The sequence below is a fragment of the Melanostigma gelatinosum genome (genome assembly GCF_949748355.1).
Source record: "Melanostigma gelatinosum genome assembly, chromosome: 12".
In the NCBI taxonomy this organism is placed as follows: Eukaryota; Metazoa; Chordata; class Actinopteri; order Perciformes; family Zoarcidae; genus Melanostigma; species Melanostigma gelatinosum.
Window position 1 is genome coordinate 21402344 of NC_136645.1, and position 20602 is coordinate 21422945.

A 20602-nucleotide genomic window follows, 5' to 3' on the forward strand; every position below is an offset into this window, starting at 1 on the left:
ACCACACGGCAGAGATCGGGTGACCTGATTGAAATTCAAAGCACAGATTAGATAATCAGGTCAAGCCAATATAGCGGGGCAGCAAAGAAGGGCCCTTTAGACTGAAATGTCACAAATCAGTCCGGCTTCGGCCACGGAGAAACAGCACGCCAGATTAGAACAAACACCGTGCACTGAGAGAAAGTGGAACCCCCCCCCCCCCCACACACACACACACTGCCTCAACACCATTCCTTCACCCCCCCCCCCCCCCTCCCCAAAAGCAACTTTCTAAAGCCTAACAAATCGCTCCATCTTTCACTCATTTAGGCCATCCAAATGCAGGGTCAATATGGTCCCCTGGCAGCCAAATGCTAATGCACTTAAGTGCGCTTAAGCAGCTTTGTGCGATGAATAGGCCAAAGGAGGAGCCGGTGAGAAGGGCAAGAGATACTTTCACTGTCAAAAAGCCATTGTAGCCTCGACAAGCAAAGACAATCGCAGACAGTTTTTGTCATCTCTGATTAGCACCAAATCTGGTCATGTGGTCTTTTTTTGTTTAATACAATATTTGATTTGATTTTTTTTTTAATTGATTAAAACTACAACCTTTCTGGATGGTGAAGTGAAGGAAGTGAGTTTGAAATATTAAAGAAAACTAACTTTTTCAAAAGGACCTCAATGTTTTGGGATTCTGCGAGCGTCAGGGTCTAGTAATGCTTCCAAGCGAGCCCCCCCCCCCCTTTCTGTCGACCGCTTTGCAAATCCAAAAGTCAGTCAAGCAGAACTCCTCGCCACTTCCACAGCTAATACCGAGGCCAGAAGCTCATGCCGCTTACTGTGAGCATCAAGATCCAAAAGACGAAAACAGCCCCTCCGTTTGCATCGGACGGAAACCCGGTCGTCCCTAAAGGTGAACGTGTCCTCTGCATTCGGCAGTGGTTGACATGCACGTGAATATGAACCGATACATATGTAGGTTTCTACCTGGAGCAGAGTGAGACGACATCATTCTCAGGGAGATAATGAACCACGGATTTGGTATTCATGTTAGCCAAGAGTGTCACCGCAAGGAAGACTCAATTAGACAAAAAGAAAAGGACAATTAGCTAATGCTGCCTTTTCTTGTGGGGTAAAGTGTCTTTTCCAGAACAATTACAATCTGGATTCCAGGGAAAACGAATGATTCCAACTGCAGGGTTTTTATTTTGGGCCATCGCGAGGGGTCGACACTTGAAGACACTTGATTTATTCGAGACGTGTTTTACATGCACTCGACGAGAACAGGACAAAGCCCCTTTCTGCCATTTATATTTCAAGTAAACTGAAGTGGACGAGCATATTGCCGCTTGGTCCGACCAGAGCTTTGGGGGTCCTGGACTGTCGCACAGCGCTGGATGCCGACATGTGGCTGATTGATCCATTCATCAGCGCATTGACTGACCGATCAGTGCGGTTGGTGGTTGATCCATTCATCAGCGCATTGACTGACCGATCAGTGCGGTTGGTGGTGGCTGATTGCACCCGATTGATCACAGCTCCCCTGTCTGTCCTTTGTGAGAACCCCCCCCCCCCCCCCCCCATTTGAGACACACACACACACACACACACAGCCTCTCTCAGCCCAGTGCCTCTGTCATAAGATCTGCACACCAAAACACCAACATGGTGGAAACAATTAGAATCCCATGCCGTCACTTAGGACCACATCAGCAGGTGCTTGTGCCGAACCTGCACCGATTTCTTTTCCCTTTTCCCGCCTCCTATGCACATTACACACAGACGTGCTCTCACTGACCACCATAAAAGATATTATCGTGATTCATTTGGCTGCAATCGGCTCCTTATTCAATGACAATTAGTGTTCAGTGCAACCGATCGATGGGAAAGAGCAGCCGGGAGATGCAGCTGTGGTCCTGGGGACAGTGAGGATGTCTTCACTCCTCCTCGGCTCCTTCAACTGATCCTGCGAAGTGACTTGGCATCACATCTCTGCATTATGGGTCACAGGTCAACACTGAGTGTTTGTGGAGGGGCAGGGGGCCGGGGCCGCGTGGGGGGGCGGCTGGGATGAGAGGTTGCCGAGGAAGGCACTGCCTTTGTGCGTCAATGGAGGATAATCTCATGACTGTCGAAGGAGGAAGCGGCTGTTTAAAAGGAGCTCTCTATTCCAGCTGCTCTCCTTAGAAGAGAGGTTAAAGCAATCTGTCCCACTTCAAAGAGCAAAGACACACACACATTCAGGCCTTCTGTTTCTGGCCTGCCGACAGATGGAGGCGATCCACTGTGCCCAACTTTAAACACTGAGAAACCCTGAACGCAACACCGAGGCCTTCGTGACAAAGCATATCGCACACACAGGGGCGTTTTACATGGCAACAGATTAACGGGACGGGCCCACGGGGAAAGAACATTAAATCACACTGATAAGAATTATTGAATATGTTAAAAGCAGTAAAACTCTCCGATGATTCTTGTTAACATTCTTGTTTCTTGGAAACTGCGCGAAAAAATAAGGCTGACGTCATTCTCTATTTTTCTTATTGTCAACAATCCCACGAAATGTATTGTTTAATAATTTAACCTTCATTTTTTGAGATTTAAAATCTATTTTCAGAGGGAGTAGGTGAGGGCAAGAAATCACCATAAAAGCACAAATATCGGACAAAACGGCTAAAAGTTAACATAAAAAAAAATGTGCATAAAGCCGAAAAAGCAACAGACTTAAAACAAACAGCTTCAGATATAAACTTTAAAAAAAGGTCACAAATACAAAGTTGTATTAAAAAAAAGGTTCACCGGTTCCCTAAAACAGATGGGCACTGTAGTCTTCAGCAAACATTACTCAAACCGGAGTAAATCGGCATTCAATGAGGACTATTTTCAGTCGCGATTGATACACATTTGGCGCTCCAGTGAGTATTTACAGCAACAGGACGGTGTGCGTGCGATTGAGTCAAAATAAACTGCAGCGCGTGTGTTTATGCTAATGAAGGAACATGTGCACCAGTGTGACTCATTGAGGTGTTTATGGACAACAATGAAGCGCTACGGCACAGAAGACAAAAACATATTAGACTTCAAACAAACAATACGTGCTAAAATGTATTTATGTATCAAACTGTTGATTATATATAGATATATATATATTAGTATTTGCTTTATGACTGTGTCCAGATTGACTGATGAGGTGCAGTAGCAGTCTGGTGAGTAGATGTCTCGAACATTTGTATTTTCAATGCAATCAGAAAGAAGTGTGAACAAGTCGCAGAAATATGTGCACACCGGGGTGCCAGCCAATAGACAACTCCTCTGGGGGTTTATGGTCCTCCCTCCCTCACCCCAATCCCATGCAATGATTCACACTAAACTGTCATCGCACCAATATAATAATCCAATGACTGCATTTAGAACTCGGCGATTAAACCCCAATTAGGCAGAGAGTGTGAGACCGTGTGCAGAGAGAGAGAGACAAGACGATGAGTGGACAATGAGCTAACTATTCATTCTTCATTACCAGAGGCAGGGGACAGGGGCGGCCCTTTGTGTCAGCGGGGGCAGTGGCATTGTCAGATCGCGCCATTATTTTCCCCGCTGCCACGCTGCCAGCCGAGCTGAGGTGTGCCAGCGGAGGTTGCAGTTCAGCGCCGATTGCTCGCCGCTCCGATCACTTCTCCTCCCGTTTCGCCGATCGTACATCACGCCCCGACCCCAGATGCGTGATTGCTCGAGGTAGAAGGGTGGGGGCATCCAAAGAAGGCGACAACAAACTCGGCTCACCTGCCCTCCTGCCAGCCATTAACGGCGGGGGGAGCCAGTAAATCAGGCGTGACCCTCCCTGCCCCGATCTGACTGGACGCAAGCCAGAGTTATCCACTCCTCTCTCACTGTGGCCGGCTAATTTAATGCCTCCAAACACCGTGGATTCATCATTGACACACACACATTCAACATGGAGGAGGTGGTGAGAGTGGACGCATTATCGGCCCGTGAAGTTAGCCTGTGCGTGACCCACTGATCAGCGGTTGACCCCGGTAAACCCGGCCTGTGTCACCCCCAAAAAAAACCAGCAAGCAACCCCGCAACGCAGACCGTCTCGCCCCTCCCATGAACTCGGCAAGCTGCGCGAGAGGCGCCGCTGATGGGGTTTTGGCGGCGGCTGTGACGCGCGGCGTAGGGGGTCTCATGACTGGCCCTTCCACAAAAAAAAAAAACCGAGTTCGGAGAGGTAAGAGGGGCGTGCAAGGTAACGATAATGTGCCCTATTTATGTTGCGCATCAGAACATCTGGGAAACTTCTCTAAAAACAATGGTGCGCATTGAGGGGCCGCCATTCTGGCCTTTACCTTCAGAAAGCACCATTTGTCCCCTCGGAATGGGTAATGGACAGGCCACAAATCATTCAGGACAACAGGACGGAGGGGTGTGTGTCTGTGTGTGTGGGAGAAACTGAATGTATGTGTATGTTTTGTGTGAGTGTGTGTGTGTGTGTGTGTTCCCCCCTGGAATTAACTTCTCTGCTTGGCCCATTCTGCAGGGCCCCGCAGGACAAATTGCCCTGCATGGTTGTCTTTGAGAGGCAGTGCAGCGCGCAGAGAAAGGGACAGGGCTGAAACACAGGGAACAGGCCTATAAAAATTCATCACTTTGACCCTGGCGACCTCCCACTACTGGGGGGTTGCACAGGCACACACACAATCGGAGATGCACGAGCACGCCCCTTTGCCCACCCACCCGAACTGGGAGCAAATGTTCTGAAATAAAACATTTAGAAAAGTAAAGATTCATACTAAACGCACAGTAGGTTAAACACGGCAAGTTGAGCCGCAGAGATGTACTACGCCCCCCCCCGATCTCTCTCTCTCTCTCTCTCACACCAGCAGACACAATGGCCGCGACGAGAAGAAAAAAAACAACAACCAAAAAAAAACAGCCTTCTACGCAGGAAAAGGCCACCAGATGCTTCATTGTGACTGCGGTCTCAGTGTAAAGCGGCGGCAGTAAAAGGAGGGTGGGTTCTCCTGAGGCGCATTCGTCCCACTGAGAGGAGGACATTGTCTCAGGCCGGGCTCTTGACACATTACTGCCACCTGTACAAAGAAAACCTAACGGGAGATTTAATCTGGAGAAACCTCCCCTTGCCACTTTCAGTCAGCACTTTGAAAACCAACCGCGGCAGATGTCCGCAAGACTGTTTAACGCGCCGGCTTCCCCCAACCTCTCCGACAAGGCCATGCATGCTTAAATTGTGTTAATGTGGCGTTCATTTGAATGTTGTTGTGTTTCTGGTGGGGGGGCTTTGTGTGATCCGAAGGGACAGCCGGCGGCGCTGCAGCCATTCACGGTTTCTTTTTAACGCTTAAAAAGAGGCATTTGTCCCGTTAACGAGGAATCAAACTCGCATCCAGCCGCCGAGCCATCATGGCGGCACGTTCCAGACGTGGCCGACGGGAGAGCTATCGACACGGAGCACAAGCACTCACCAAGCACCCGGGAAACACCGCACTCTCATTTCATTTACCTCATCCCACCGCAGCTGCAGCTGGGAATCAATTAAAGGAAACAGGCAGCGAGGTAATTTGTCGCTGCCGAGTCGATCGCAGTGTATTGAAGACCCAACCGGCGATCGGTGATTAGTGGCGGTCCAATAGGAGGCCGACGAGTTCATTACTCTGGCATCCGATAGAGATCAGGGCCTAACAATTAATGAAAGTCTAATTCTGTCCTCTTTTAAAAGACAGCTGGAGCTCGGTTTGCATCATCAACTAGACTACCAACATGCACACTCAGTCAGACTAAGAGCCCGTCGCTGATGACACCATAGTACCATAACTAGAGCTGCGAAGATGAATCCATTAGTTGTCAACTATTTGATTCATCGGTTTGAGTCATTTTAAGGTAAAAGAAATTCTCTGATTGCACCTCCTTACATGTGACTCTTTACTTCATGACAGCAGACTGAATAACTTTGAGATGTGGACAAAGACGTCATCTGGGACTTTGTGATCTTTCCGACATCTCACAGACCAAACAACTGATCGATGGATCGGTGAAAAACAATCGACGGCGAGCTGCGGCCCTAATTGCAACAATGTATCGTCATTGAGCTCCCGAAGCGGTTGACGACCGGCCATCGTCCTCGCGGGGAGCGCTGGGAGGACACAAACCCTCCTCGCCACACAAAGAACGCACATTCATTTGAAGCACCACCCTTTAATTTGTTTGCACCATTTCATTTAAATGATGTGCTTGTCCGCCAGGGTGAGAGAGAGGGGTGTAATTCAGCCGAGGAGAGGGGAAAGAGGAAGGTACGGGGGGGGGGGGCTTCCTGACACCCCACCGCACGGCGCTAGGCAACCATCTAGTGGGTGGGCTTTGTGATACATTTTACCAATTTTTCATGCCCATCCCTCTTGATGTGACCCCACTCAGGGCCTTTTATGCCCCTGACAGCTCTGCGCAGGAAAACATGCTGCCGCTCTGATAGCATGAAATCGGGAACAAAGACCCCCAGGGAGAGGAGAAGGGGGCCACCGAGGCACGCCGTGCTCCGGTCCCGCCTGGCTCCGGACACAAACAGATGTTAGGCCAGCCCCGGCTCTCTCTGCCACCCCCCTCTGAAAAGAGGAGGGCTCCCCCCGTCGGAGGAATGGGCCCTGAGATGCATTGTTTTGGGCCTCCTCTAAGACAAAAAGTGGAGCCACTCATTCTGAAAAGGGCCCGGCAATATGGCCGTCGCAGATAAATCACACAAGGAAGGGGAGTGAGTGAGAAGCCCATGAATTCTCAATGTGGCCCTTAATGGGCCCCCTCCTAAATATGATGGGATGGTTGCTGCGCCGATGTGAATGGAGCCCGGCGCCACTATTCCTGTCAGAAGGGCAGAGTTGTTGAACAGCCCGTGGTGCCAAACACCGGGTTTACAGCCGCGTCGCTCTGGAGGAGCGTCGCTCTGGAGCGGTTTGAATAATCCCAGCTCCTTCTCCTCAGCGCCTCACCTGTTGCCCGATTCAACATAACAATTACTGTGCTCTGTTCTACAAAGGCCGCGGACTGCATTAGTCAAAAATAGACTGACATCATACGAGTCGGACACGATGTGCCAGGCACAAAGAGAGAGGTCCCTATCCTTCACGGTTCATGCCACCTTTCATCTGGACGAAATAACAGCGTCGCCGTGAGCCGTTGCTTCTTCGTGATTCAAAAACAGAAAAACCATCAATAAAGCAGAGAGATGGAGAAAGACTGAGACCGACTGGAAGTTGATTATTCGTGATTTATAGAGCGACTACATTGCGTGGCGGATTAAATCAAAAAGACATAGATTGAGTATCGAGTCCCCTTTAATTTACGGAGTGATGGGATTATTCGCTGATTAGATTTAGAATATTTATATTGTTTGCATAATCCTGACAGCCGCATCATGGTTATAAATAGACGAATAACAAATAGCTAATACATGCGAGACACGAAGAGACTCTCCATCATGTCTAATCAACGGCAAATATTCTAAATTGCAAAATATAAAACATTTCTCATGAACACCTTTAGGTGTCTGGTATCCGTCCACTGAAAGACGGCTCAGGGATATTTGAGGACAAATCATTTACAAGTTGCTTTTAACAGAAACTTTAACGCAACCATTTTGAATGTCAATTCATTGTTTTTTCAGAAAATATATCGAAGAAACTGGTTCCAGCTTCTGAAATACGAATATTTGCTGGTATTCTTAGTTTTCTATGACAAACAATGAAGCAATTAAAAATCGTCTGCCTGGCCTTGGTGAAATGGTGAAATGGACATTTTACAGAGCAAACGATTAATTGTTTAATTGAGAAAATGACAGCAGAATAATTGATAATGAAGATGACTGTTAGTTGTGGCCCTACCTGGCTGGAATATGCTGTGGAGTGCAATGAGACATTTCGGAGGAGAATAGCTGGACAGACAGGACGGAAGAGAGACAGGAGAGACGGGGTTTTTTGGGGGAAATGTTTGTGTTTAGGAGCATTTTGAGCTACTAAGTTCTGTGCAAGTGCTTTTATATTTCTAATGGCAGTAATATGCAAATGACATGCCTGGTGTCGAGTAGAACCCTCACTACCAACAATCCACTAGGATTGATTAGCCTCTGACAAAATGTCATCGCTTCAACAATTTATCCTTCTGGGACGTTGGTGCCAAATTTGGAGAAATTGTCTGATGTTTTGAGTTCAAGATCATGGACCGGACGGACAAACCATCACAACACTTGTATATAAGCAGCATGGAAGAAATCTCCGTTTATTCCTCTCTATGCAGTAATATCAGAGCCGAGACATCTTTCCTGGGTGGATCAAACTGTTTCCTCAACTGTAAAACTATTCTGGGAGAAGGGGGGACAGCGCAGCAGTAGGGCGGCGAACGATTGAGGGGTAACTCAGGTTACGTCCCTGACCCGGGGCCAACCCCAGGGGCCCCGCGAGGCAACGCGCCCTCCCCGTGCCCTGGCAGTGCCAGGCTCTGCGCTCATCCTTGGCTTTGGCTCGTCGCGCCATCCCACCGTTGGCATGGTGTTCCCAGCTGCCAGTCACAGCCTCCCCCACCCCCACCCAACACCCCCACTCCGAGAACACAATGGCAATAGCATGGCTGGCGCCGGGCTCAAACGGCCTGTTGTTAATGAGCAGGACCGACAGAAGCCACTGCTTGTTCTTCATTTGCCAGCGTTTTTAATTATATGGACAGCGCTCCCATCAAAGCTGAATCGCTCAAGTTACGCCCTCGTAGCTGAACTCTTTCTTTTTTTCTCCCCTCCCCGTCTTCAGCGCTGTATTCATTAGCATTGAAGGCAAACAGAGAGGAGAGAGAACAGGCGCTGTTGTCTGGAGGGAATAGTCTCCCTCTATAGCCACATGGGTTATCTGTGATATAATGGGCCCTCATTGTGATAGATTGGACTCTTCTAGGCAGATAATATGCCTTTATTGTATTGTAAGGAAACATCTCCATTACAGCCCTTCACCTGTGTGGCCATAAACAGCCGGGGGGGGGATGGGTGGGGTTTACTGCATCAGGACAATTGAGACAGTGTCAGGTGGGTTGTCTTAGAGAAGTGTATTGATTTAGTGGGCTACAACAAGCCATGTAAAGGATTTGTCAATATCATTTGTCCTGGCAATAAATCAGTCCAATGCCTCCTCTCAGGAACTTGAGCTATGATATTTGTTCAGAGGTGCTCTGATGCCGTTTGTTTTTCTTTCACGATACCGATCCCGACATCTGAACTTGTCCGATACCAGTCGGATCGGTACTCAGATTATTCTTAGTTCCAGAACTAGAATTTACAAGATTACATCATGATAATGTTGTAATTTGCCTTTTGCCCAATACAAATTTTTATTTACTAGAGCTGGAACGCATCAATACCAAGCAGGACTGTGCTGCCCACCGGCTGCTAACCGCTCCGGTTGATTAGTTCTCCTGTCGATTTCAACACCGATTTGTTGTCGACAAAGCAGCATTATCAGGGAAAAAATAAGTGTACGATGAAATGAGTAATGTGTGGCTCTACATATTTGACAAATTAAGGAAAGAGGAAGAAGAGAACAGTGTTAAAACATTTTCCTGAAGAATTATGCCAAATTTACAGCAATAAGCTTCTCCTTCTAGTCAAAATCTGCTTGAGTACATGAGGGCCGGTGTGTGTGTGTGTGCGTGTGTGTGTGTGCGCATCTACATCTGTGGCTCTGGGTGTAAATGCACGAGTGTATCTGGGCAACTGAGGGCAGCCGAGGAGGGTTGTGGTCCCCGGTGTCAGGGGGAGAACAGAGGCCCAATCAGTGCTGGCCCGCTGGCTAATGGATGGATGGCCCCCAAAATTAATTAGCCTGACTAATGTAGTGTACACTTAATTACGCTGGCCACCTTTTGATTTATAGCTTTGCCAGATACACACATGCTAGTCAAAGTTGGGCTAAAAAAAAAGGGGGGAAATTGTTTACCCTTTACTGGAGCAAATGATGTATATTTACCCGGACTGGGTTCAGCAGCCTGGACTGCAGCGGCCATCAGCTAATGTAATGAACTCATGTTCGGCAGCACAAACACCGCAGGTGACATACACAACATAAAGACTTTCCTTCCATTACTGAAACTGTGGCATCTATTCGATTATTAATACAAAAGTAAAGCAGAGTCACTTTGGTTCTTTCACATCGGATCAAGCCAATGAGCTTTCTTCCAAAATGTAAATTTCTAGAAACAGAAGATCATACATGTAACAAAACCAGCAAAGCAAACCTCCCAGATTCATATGTATTAAACCTGGTACACATGCAATAAACACACACAGAAGACAAGACGGCATTCATATCTTTCACATGTCTTCCACAAAGAAAGCAGCTCAGCTTATAACTCCATCTCCGTCGACATGTGGAAAATGACTGATCTATCACGCTGGCCTGTCATTGCGGAGCATTTTACAGCATTCATTAGGAGCGGGGCCAGTCCGGGGGGCCCACCTTTAATTTCATGCTGCTCAAGCGAGAGAAAGGACACGGGACAAAAGGAAAGAAGATTGATGCCTGGTACCGGCCCCCCCCCCCTGTAATTCCTGCAGACGCAGGCGGGGGGCGCTGGTCCAAACCGGTCTCCATTCAGAGAGAGAGAGAAAGAGAGAGAGACAGACAGAGAGACGGGGGGGGGGGGGGGGGGGGGGGGGCAGCTAGCCTAATGAAATCTGTCCGTGTAGCAGCGGATCAGCCCCAATTAAAACAGCCCCACACCATGTCAGGGGGACAGTAGATCAAGTCAGCAATTAACCTTCCCTCTGGCCTCTATCAATCCTTAAATTGGAGCGGGCCGGGGCCAGCGGCACACAATCTCTGCAGATATTAAATTTACATTCTATTAAGTTTAATTAGGAGGGATTTTAAATATACTGGGAGTCCAGGCACGGAGCCCTGAGCCTGTCATCGACGCGGTGATTCACGGCCGCCGGCCACCTCGAGGGAACATGCACACTCTCGCTCACACTCGCGTCACTGTACACCTTATACCACCCTCTGATTGAAGCGCCAAGGAAAAGCTGTTTGCCGTCGCTGTGAAAGGGTCGACTCATGACTGAGCTGGGCAGTTCGGGGTTGACAGTGTTACTATTGTAACCTTATTGTTACTACCAGCATCAAACTGTACACAGGGGCAGTGACTGAATGGCCTGTTCCAACAGGTTTGTCATTCTCCTCCTGCATGCCCTCCACTCCCCCGTGATTCACTTATACCTGCAACAATGGCGTCTGCTGTAAATCAGTCTGAACCACCACCCTGGTTAGAGTCCACACTGGAAACGAGGCTTATTAAATGCCTTTGTAAGGCAGTGGGAACTCAAAGTGTATTGAAATGTGAATAAATGACTAATTGTCAACGCTGATTCCTGTTCAGTGTTTACAAAGAAACAGATTGGAAGTGGGGAGAGGGAGGGAGAGAGGGGGAGAAGGAGGGGGGGGGGGAGAGAGAGCGATCAAGAATAAGATGAAAGTATTTATCTTAATTGAGGCATACGGTTTATTGGAGGGAAATGGATTTACACGCATGGTTGAGATCAATAATATCAACCTCTTAAAATTTCATCCCACATCAATCGCGTAGTGCTCACTGCCTGCTTCCATCTTCATTATAATAACATTCACCCCCCCCCCCCCTCATTTGGGCCCTCCTTGAAAACAGCAACAGGTCTGGGACGCATCTTTAGTCCATTAAGGAAAAACACTATCAGCAGAATCTCTGTATTGTTCATGCACCGGTTCATTTTAGTCTTCTTTCAGAGAAGTGGAAAGAAAACATCCGAAAAATACACATTTAGGTCTTTACTCGACTACTTTGTCTATTTGTGTCTATAGATTTCTCCTAAAATCACCACAGGTTATCATTAGATAAGGCCTCATTTGCATATTTAAACACAATACTTCAGAAAACTTGTAATCGAAAAAAATGATTGTCTTGGTATCAGTAATGGACTTGCAAAGTTTAATGGTGATATCCATTCAGTATTTTTAACCCTATTCACCTGCATTGCAAAAATGTATGTCATTTTACACTACATATCTTTAAGGCTGTTTGCTATACATTATTTATAAATCACTTCAGCACCACTTACATTCAGAAAACTTTCCATTTTCATTCCTATTTATATTCTGGAGGTTACCACAGAGGGGTTTGTTCATAAATCAATCATCGCCTGATTTATACAACATTTTATTCCTAAATCATGAAGAAAATTGGTTTTTTTTTATGGCAAAAAACCATCGAGTCTAATATGTCAACAAAATGAAACAAGAATTATGAACCTGGCTTTATCCAATGTTCAGAATTATGTTCTGGAAACCTATGCAAATGAACTCATATTTGATAAGAGAATGCCTCATTTGCATATTCAAACATAAAATTTCAAAAAACTTGTAATACAAAAAACAATTATCTTAATGTACGTAATCAACTTGGGAAGTTTCATGGTGTCACCTGTTGGTTATACTTTCTACTCTATTCACCTGTCGTGTGTCTGAAGTCCCTACTGGCTTGAACACGAGTGCTCCATGAAGGGCTTCAAAGAAACTGCCAGCTCCGATTCGCCAGACAAAACCTTCAAAAAGCCATTCCTCTGCGCTTTCCTGTTTTATCAGCACCGATGCAAAGCGTGATCAAGCCGCCCGATCACACCCATGGGAGAGGAGAGGGGACTGGACCACCTCCGGGCTGCTCAGCCCTAGCATTAGTCTCCACGTGGCTGTGTCCTTTGTCTGCCAGTCAAAGGCCCCGCTGAATGGGGGTCAATTGAAACCAATTCCCTCTGTCGGACACAATTAATGGGGTTGCCCGGACCGGGCGGGAAGGGGGGGTCCGCGGGCCTTTGGTTACTGATCCTGCCACACAAGCATGCCAAGAATTTGCCACCTGGAATTTGCCCTGTGACAATAACAAACCCTCCCCCCCCCCTTTTTTTTCAAACCCACCTCCTTCTCTGTACACACATGGATACATCCCAAAATATCCCCTGTCCCATCCAACCCACCCACAAGGCGGGATGGGTGACAGGGGGAGTGGCTTGTCCACAATCCAGTCCCCCACAATGGACCAGAGCCGGAAGAAGAGGACTGGTGTAGCGTGCAGCTGTAGAGAAATGTCCTGGAGCACTTTCTGACCCAGTGACTCCCAAAGTGGGGCCTGACGAACCCCGAGGGTGCTCGAGGGGTTGCCCCTGGTGTTCGACAAATCAAAAACAACTTTAAATGTGCGATTATATCGTCCACTTAACGAGGTAAAAGTGCCTATTCATCTGCAACGCTTTTTTGGGGGGACCTTCCACATCGATCGAAAGTGGAGAAAATAGTGAGAAAAGCAATGGAAAAAAAGAGAGAGAGACACACTCCCAGACGGCGGGAAACGAGCTCCGTGTCTGAATCAATCTTCGGATAAGTATGGACGATCGATCCGCCACAGGCCCATCTACGGTTAAGCACTTCGGTGGCGGTGCGCTAATTGTCCTGTTGACATTAATTGTCATTAAAAGGGCTTGAAACGGCCTCCCGACTGAGTTACATTCTGTGCCGAGGTTGCAACCCGTTTGTTTATTGGTGACATCAAAGCTCTCCATCGCAAAGGTCCCGGTTAAATCAGAACCAGGTTGACCACAACGCAGGACGGGTTTACATTATGATGACATCATAGGCCTACTCCATTGTCCCACTTCGGCAGGTTTGAGGGACCCTCATTGAGCTGGAGGGGAAATGTCTAGGTGTGTGTGTGTGTGTGTGTGTGGGGGGGGGGGGGGGGGGGGTTAAGCCACAGCTCTAACTTCCTGAGGGGAAGTCCAAAGGCCCCCCTGCATTGCTGTCGCACCCCTTTAAAATGGACTGAATCAATCAGATTAATTTGGCCTAACAAATTGGTCTGTGTGTGTGTGTGTGTGTGTGTATTCACTCTGGTTGTGAATGGGGGCCAAGGTGCATAAGAAAGGAGCCGTGTGGGGGGGAGAGGGGGGGGGGGGCAGAGATGGACACACAGCGATGCAAGCCTAACACATCCCTGGAAAAGGGGTCGCGACCCCCTGCTGCACTCAAACAGCATTTCAGAGCGGCAGAGACACGGAGGGGGAGAGTGCTTACCTCCCACCGAGCTATCTCGATCAGCAGCACACGGCAAACACGCTGAGAATCATCTCATCTGACTCGGTTTGATTGGATGCTTTCCTGTCAGTTTAAAAAAAGACAGTTCACCCCAAATATCAAAATATATAAATTCTTCCTCTTACCTCTTTGCGTCTCTCCAATATAATAGCACCGTATGGCACTCAGCTTGTTGTGCTCAACCGGTTTCATGTTGGAACTATTTCATTTCAACCATCGTTCCCATCAATGTAGACTGACGTCACAGGTAAGAGGACAAATACGTAGTTCTGTTTTCGGGGTGAACTGTCCCTTTAAGGCATCCATGCTGCAGTGAATACACACCTTTCAAAAAATAAATAAAACCAAGTACCATTTCATATAAATTGGACGTGTAGAACACCATCTCGTCAGCAGTGCTGGCCAGGCATAAAACGTCCCATCGCAGCTTTAGAATCACCGTGGCGACCTCAACGAGGGCCAGGTGACATCTAATTGCCAGAGCTGACTCCTGAATAACCTCCGTGTTTGCACATCTGTTGTTGTGGATTCATTAGCTCCGAAGCAACGCAGGCTCACATGATCAGCCGCTTACAATAATGCGACCCAATTACTCGTCCCAAAATCAAATCTGCTGCACAAACTTTGAGGCCGTCAATCAAGGCCCCCGTCGGGTCGCTCATCCCATTCAGCCGACGGTGGCTTACCCCGCCCCCCTAGTGGCCGGGGGACTGAACTACAGAAGGCTTCTTCCCCTGTGCCACACAGAGTGAAAGTCCTTCCTAAGTCATTCCCTCCTCATCTGAATGGTTGAACCGAACAAAGCCCACACCTCGAACAGGCCCAGCGACTCCAGGGGCCATTGTGCCGGAGAGACGAGCGGCCAACAAGTGGGTCTCCCACTCTGTTATCACGGGACGCCAATGTCTGTAGGGCCTTTATGACTTGTTATGCCACCCCCCGACATCTCGCCGTGCTGAATGACTGCGCTATACCTTCGGCTCTCACCGGCCTCATTTGCACCAAGGAAAGGAGGGGAGGAGGAGGAGGAAGAAAGAGGGGAGGGAGCAGGAGAGGAAGGGAGAGCGAAAGAGCAGTGAATGGCACCATAATATAACAATGCAGTTGGAGGCTCAGTTGGCAAACACAGCTGGGCCAGCGACAGTGAGGCGTTTAATGAGTCATAACTCTAAAGAGACAGTGGGCTCCTAAAAAGCACTTTTACTGCACAGCAGTGTCTCTCTAATGCACACAAACTTTGTATTGCTCAGAGTTCGACACATTGACCACATGTGTACAGTGTATCAGCATACATCTCCCGTCCATCACACCACAAACACTCACCTCAATGACCTGCTTCGAGTCCAGCCTGAAGTTAAAGTCCCCAAAGACGAAATATGGCAACTTCTCGTGCCGCTGGTCCGTGATCCTGGAATAAAACACGACAAGACACTCGTCAGCGAGGAATGTTTTCAACAGCCTGACGACCACCATCTTGACTGAACACATGCCGCTCGTCGTCAAAGTCTTTACATCCGATGACTCCCCACACCTCAGGGTGTTTAGTTCACGAGGGTCACAGCACCACCTGCTGGTCCGGACACTCGGAGTGTAAGTTGTTCACCTTTGTGGTCTGACAACATCTATTGTTCATGTTCCCACAGAGCATGACGGGAGGGGGGGGGGGGGGGGGGGGGGTCTGACATGCACAGGGAGGCCTCTGATGAGGGTTTCTAGCTTGGTATGTGAGGAGGATGTGTAGGTGTGTAAACTGCTTGCAACACTGAAAACAAAACACAATAAATCTAAATTCTGACTGAAATTGAAACAGACGTCTTCACTTTAATTTCTTAATATTACTGTAAAGTCAATTTTATTAACAAAGCCCAATATCACATTTAGCTTCAACAGGTTTTACAATCTGAAAGCATAGAACCCGAGTGAGACCGTCACTCCAGATAATAAAAAAAATATAAAAATAAAAACTTCAACAGGGGAAAAAAAATGGCAGAAACAATTATATATCTACTTAAAACAACAAGTATTTGCCTTCAGGAAACCCTGATCTAGAGATACAGTATGTTTTACATGTTTGCAGATCAGAGACTCAAGTGAACACACCGTTCACTCTCAGCTGACACCACAATCAAATCAAAACACTCTGGATCAAAATTCACTTTGCGAAGTCGATCAAAGGAGAGAGCGAACCAGCCCCGACCCCTGAAGATACTCTACCCAGCTGCCTCAGAGAGAAGGTAGCGTCAACGGATTTCTAGCTGGGCCACAAACAGACTTGTAGAGCTTAAAGGACTTCAAACTCTTGATGGTGCTCTCTTGATGCCTCCCGCGGGTATTTTCATACGGCCCATTTTATCGTCTCTTGTCCTGCAAATGTTGTTAATGTACTGTATATGCATTGCTCTTTTACATTTTCTTTCTAAACCTGAAAGTAAAGTGTCAGAGGATTCAGAGTTTAGATCATCTCTGTCAAGGACCACTTCCAAATCTGTGGCCCCAGCGCCACCATCCCAGTGCTTTAAAATAAGAAAAAAAATAATTAAAAACACACCTAAGTGACGTATAATTAACTCCTATTCCTCGTCAGCTACTTAAAAGTGTCTCTCCTACAGAGCAGAGACGGGGAACTATAAGGTGGACGCGGCGCGGCCTCTTGTGTAATTAATGATTCAGGATGCTCGGCTCGCTATCTCCACCAACCGCGCGGATAAATCTCGCCCGGTGCCCAGATAACAATATATTTATGGGGCCGTAAAGAGAGCGGAAGCCTCTCCTTAGCGGTGGGTCTGGTCTGGTCTGGCCGTCGTAAAGCACGGCGGCTTCTTCTCAGCCGAGAGAGGGAACGGCAGGGAGGCGAAGGTGACTGGAGTGAAGAGGCGGGGAGCGCAGCCATTATATTAAATAGAGAGTACGCAACTCTGACATCCCATTACATTAAACAGAAACTCGTCAGTCTCCGAGAGGGGTCATCGGAAGGATTTACAGTTCCATCACCAAAATAACAACTGAAATGTTTCATGGTTATGATTGATGCAATTATTAATGTCCATCCAGACTGTTCCGTCTTTATGATGGACATCTGCTCCATTCTTTCCTGCACTTATGCGGGAGTGGACGAGGACTTCAAAATGAGATCGAACATCTTTATCCGTTCTTTGAATCCTATGGATCTTTCTTAATTGTCGTTAGAATTTGGGCCACAACTTGAGATTGCTTTCTGAAGTCAATGATTAATGGTTTGGTCTTTAAAATATAGAAATAACACTTTAATACGAATATTTACTGACTCGTCGTTCCAGCTCTACTCACAATCACTGTTGTGCAATGACTGCATATAACAAGTGGACTTGGTCATCACGACGTTACCAATTGGTTTGTGGACGGTTTTGATACCTCGAGTTTGGCATTCTGGATGTCGCCATCCTGCTTTTTGGTCATCGCCATCTTGGTTTTTTGCAACCAGTGAAGGAAAATATTGGTCCATATTTGGACTGTGAAGGCATGACACTGGTATATAATACAGGCATAATGCAGCCACGCCCTAAAGCATACCCTGTTTAAATGAGCATCATGCTGTATTGAAGAAGACTTGAAACTAGAGATTGAGACGATAAACTCACGTTTACTGAGGTAATGAATCAAATGAGAAGTAGAGTCATTTTCTCATAGACTTCTTACAATCAGACTTCTTTTTTGCAACTAGAGGAGTTGCAACCCCCCCTCCCCCCCCTCAGGCCAACTATTATTGGCAAAATGAATGAGGAACAGCGTGGTGGTTTCTTAAAAGCGTGCTGTAACAGACTTACGAAGTAGGTCTTGTCGGTGTGTGACCGGGAATCCGTATCACTACGGACACGACTGAGCTAAATGCTCCATTAAACTGTACTAGTAGTCACACGCTGACAGCAAACTGGGACTGATGTCATTAGTGACCTTACATCCTGGTGCTAAGAGACGCAGCTCTATTCAAACAGGGTTAGTGGTCAGCGTGTCCCACTGGCTCGAATGGTGGGCAGTAAAAAGGCTGAGCACGGGCATCAAACCGGTTGTTATAGGCGTGGGAACTCCTGCGCTCCTTGTGCGAATAGAGAATTTACCACATCCGCTGCTGAGGAAGACGAAGAGTGGGTGAAAAGTGAGTCGGAGGAAGAGTTTGTTTCCTCAGAGGCTGGATGTCTTCCTCTGTGTCCTGCAGCTTTATCCCACTAACAGCCATGTCTAATACCCGCAGCCCGGCTGTTTTTGTCTGCTGCTCCAAGGTATCAGCCACAGGTCAGAAGGTAACACTCTGTTTACACGATCATTTCCTAAAGCACTCGTGGTGACCCGCTGGTGCGAAAGTTGACTTTTTTTCTTGGCCTTTGTGGAGGACGGAGGGGCGGTGGGGGGCGAACGGACGGACGAAGAATTGCGACATTAGCTACAGCTACTGGGCGTGAAAGGAGCTTGAGGGTGGGGGGTCCCAGAGCTCGGAGGGCCAAACCCCACCCCCCTTCCTTCGCTGACCCTCACACCCGGCGGGGGCCCCCATTAGCCTCGTCATCGCAGTTCATTCAGGCAAACTGTAACAGTGTCGGTGACATTCTCCCACAAAGACGCACTCCTTTACACAGTCTATAAACATGCTTCTCTGGGCCAATTCATCGCGCAGTGACACCCCTGAAAGAGGCTCTTCACAAGCGCTGTTCCCACTGAGGTTTGGGCTGGGGCCTTCGCCGAGCCTTCCTTCGGGGGCCGCACAAAAGACAGGGGTCAGACGCTAATTTATAACACGGCCCCTGACTCTGCTCCCAGGCTCCTTAAACCACCAGCACAAAGCAACCGCGGCGCATTCTCCGTTTCCAGATTAGACTTTTCCGTAAACACGCAAATGCATGTCGTTACAGAAGCCAACAAACAAAAAAATAACACACCTGTGCCAAAGACTCTAACAATGCTCTTGCACCAGAGATCGGTCTCACAGATAACACTCATGTACACGCGAAAGCACTTATTGACTGCTTGTAAATCTTTCTCCCCTCACACCAGCCTCAATCCCTCAGCGACTCCTAGCCAGATTACACGCCGTGATTGACAGCCAAACTGAGCCATAATAGACAGTCTGAATGAGATTATGAGGGTGCAACGGGGGGGCTATGTCATGATCATATTGACAAGATGACTTACCATAAGTTGGCCGTTCGGATTCCACTTTGCACACAATGGCCATGGGGCCGAGCGCGGTCGACCATTGTAGGCAAATGTTGAGAATTTGGGAGACTGTTAACGTTGTGACGAATGTGCTGGGTGACGTCTCTCTGAATGGGCCAGGGGTGGGCCGTGACGGGACCTTTGACACGGCAGGACAGCCTTCCCCTCGTCCCCCTGTGGGCACCCAGGCTCCTCGGCGACACCCACCCGGCCAAGAACACCGTGCGAGGAGAGGGGGGTACAAGGATGCCGGCGCGGTCACGCAGAGGTTAACGAATAAGTCAGCTCGAGTCAACGGCGCCGCAAACTCGAGATGGGGAAGACACAGAGTAGAGCCGACTTATGGGAAAACCTTCTGTAACGGTCCCCGAGAGATGTCGGACCACCTGCGCTCCGAACTGGATTACCAGCCGGGCAAAGCCAACGGCTGCTCCGGACACCCTCGGGCCCCAAAAGCCCCAGGTTCACTGTGTGTCAATCGGCTGTTGGGGAACTTGATTACTTGCAAATTTGTTGCGGAATGCAACCCGGAACCTGGTCGGGTTAGGGAGTGTTTCTGTGCAAACTGTACTGACCGTACAGTGCATAGGAAAATGGACACGATGGGGCCAACACCAAACAAACAAGAAACAGTTGGTCGTGTCTGTGCTGGCTGATAAAATGCATGTAAAGACAATAATGGACGGCGAAAATCTGTCCACATTCTCTTGGGAGACAATCTGCCGGTTGCTTTAGTTGTGTACCGTGGTGCTGTATTACTGTAGACTTCATTTGAAAAGAGAAATTCTGGCATTGCAGAAACAGTAATATATACAAATCGAGGCTCAGTAATGTACACGCAATATTAGATATTCAGGTAATTTTACTTGCACAGGGGTTTCAGGTCACTTTTGGTTTCTATGCATGGTCGTAAAATGTGGCAAAGTGGTACCCGACAAATCTCTGAATGGCTCATGTCGATCTATTGAAAGAGTGACTGCTGGAGCACGGTGTGTGTGTGTGTGTGTGTGTGTGTGTGTGTGTGTGTGTGTGTGTGTGTGTGTGTGTGTGTGTGTGTGTGTGAGAAATAAACAGGTCCACTCTGAGCAGAGAAACACTGGGGAAGATTAACCTCTGCTCCTGCAGGCCTCCCAGGGTGAGAAGGCAGTTCAGAGTCACACAGTGACACCACACACACACACACACACACACACACACAAAACAGTAACCTTGTTAAACAATGCAATTTGAATTCAGCCGCTGTATGTTAAAGTAAAACATTTGAAATGGACACA

The 20602-nt window shown here is 47.9% G+C and overlaps 1 protein-coding gene across 1 annotated transcript in view; it reads right to left on the bottom strand.

Annotated features, from left to right (window-relative positions):
* The window catches only part of inpp5a (inositol polyphosphate-5-phosphatase A), a 138581-nt gene that overhangs the window by 23414 nt on the left and 94565 nt on the right, over window positions 1-20602 (bottom strand). Inside the window, exon 9 of the mRNA XM_079280649.1 lies at window positions 15465-15549. Coding sequence (XP_079136775.1) covers window positions 15465-15549 — 85 coding nt within the window. The remainder of the gene's footprint in view (window positions 1-15464; window positions 15550-20602) is intronic.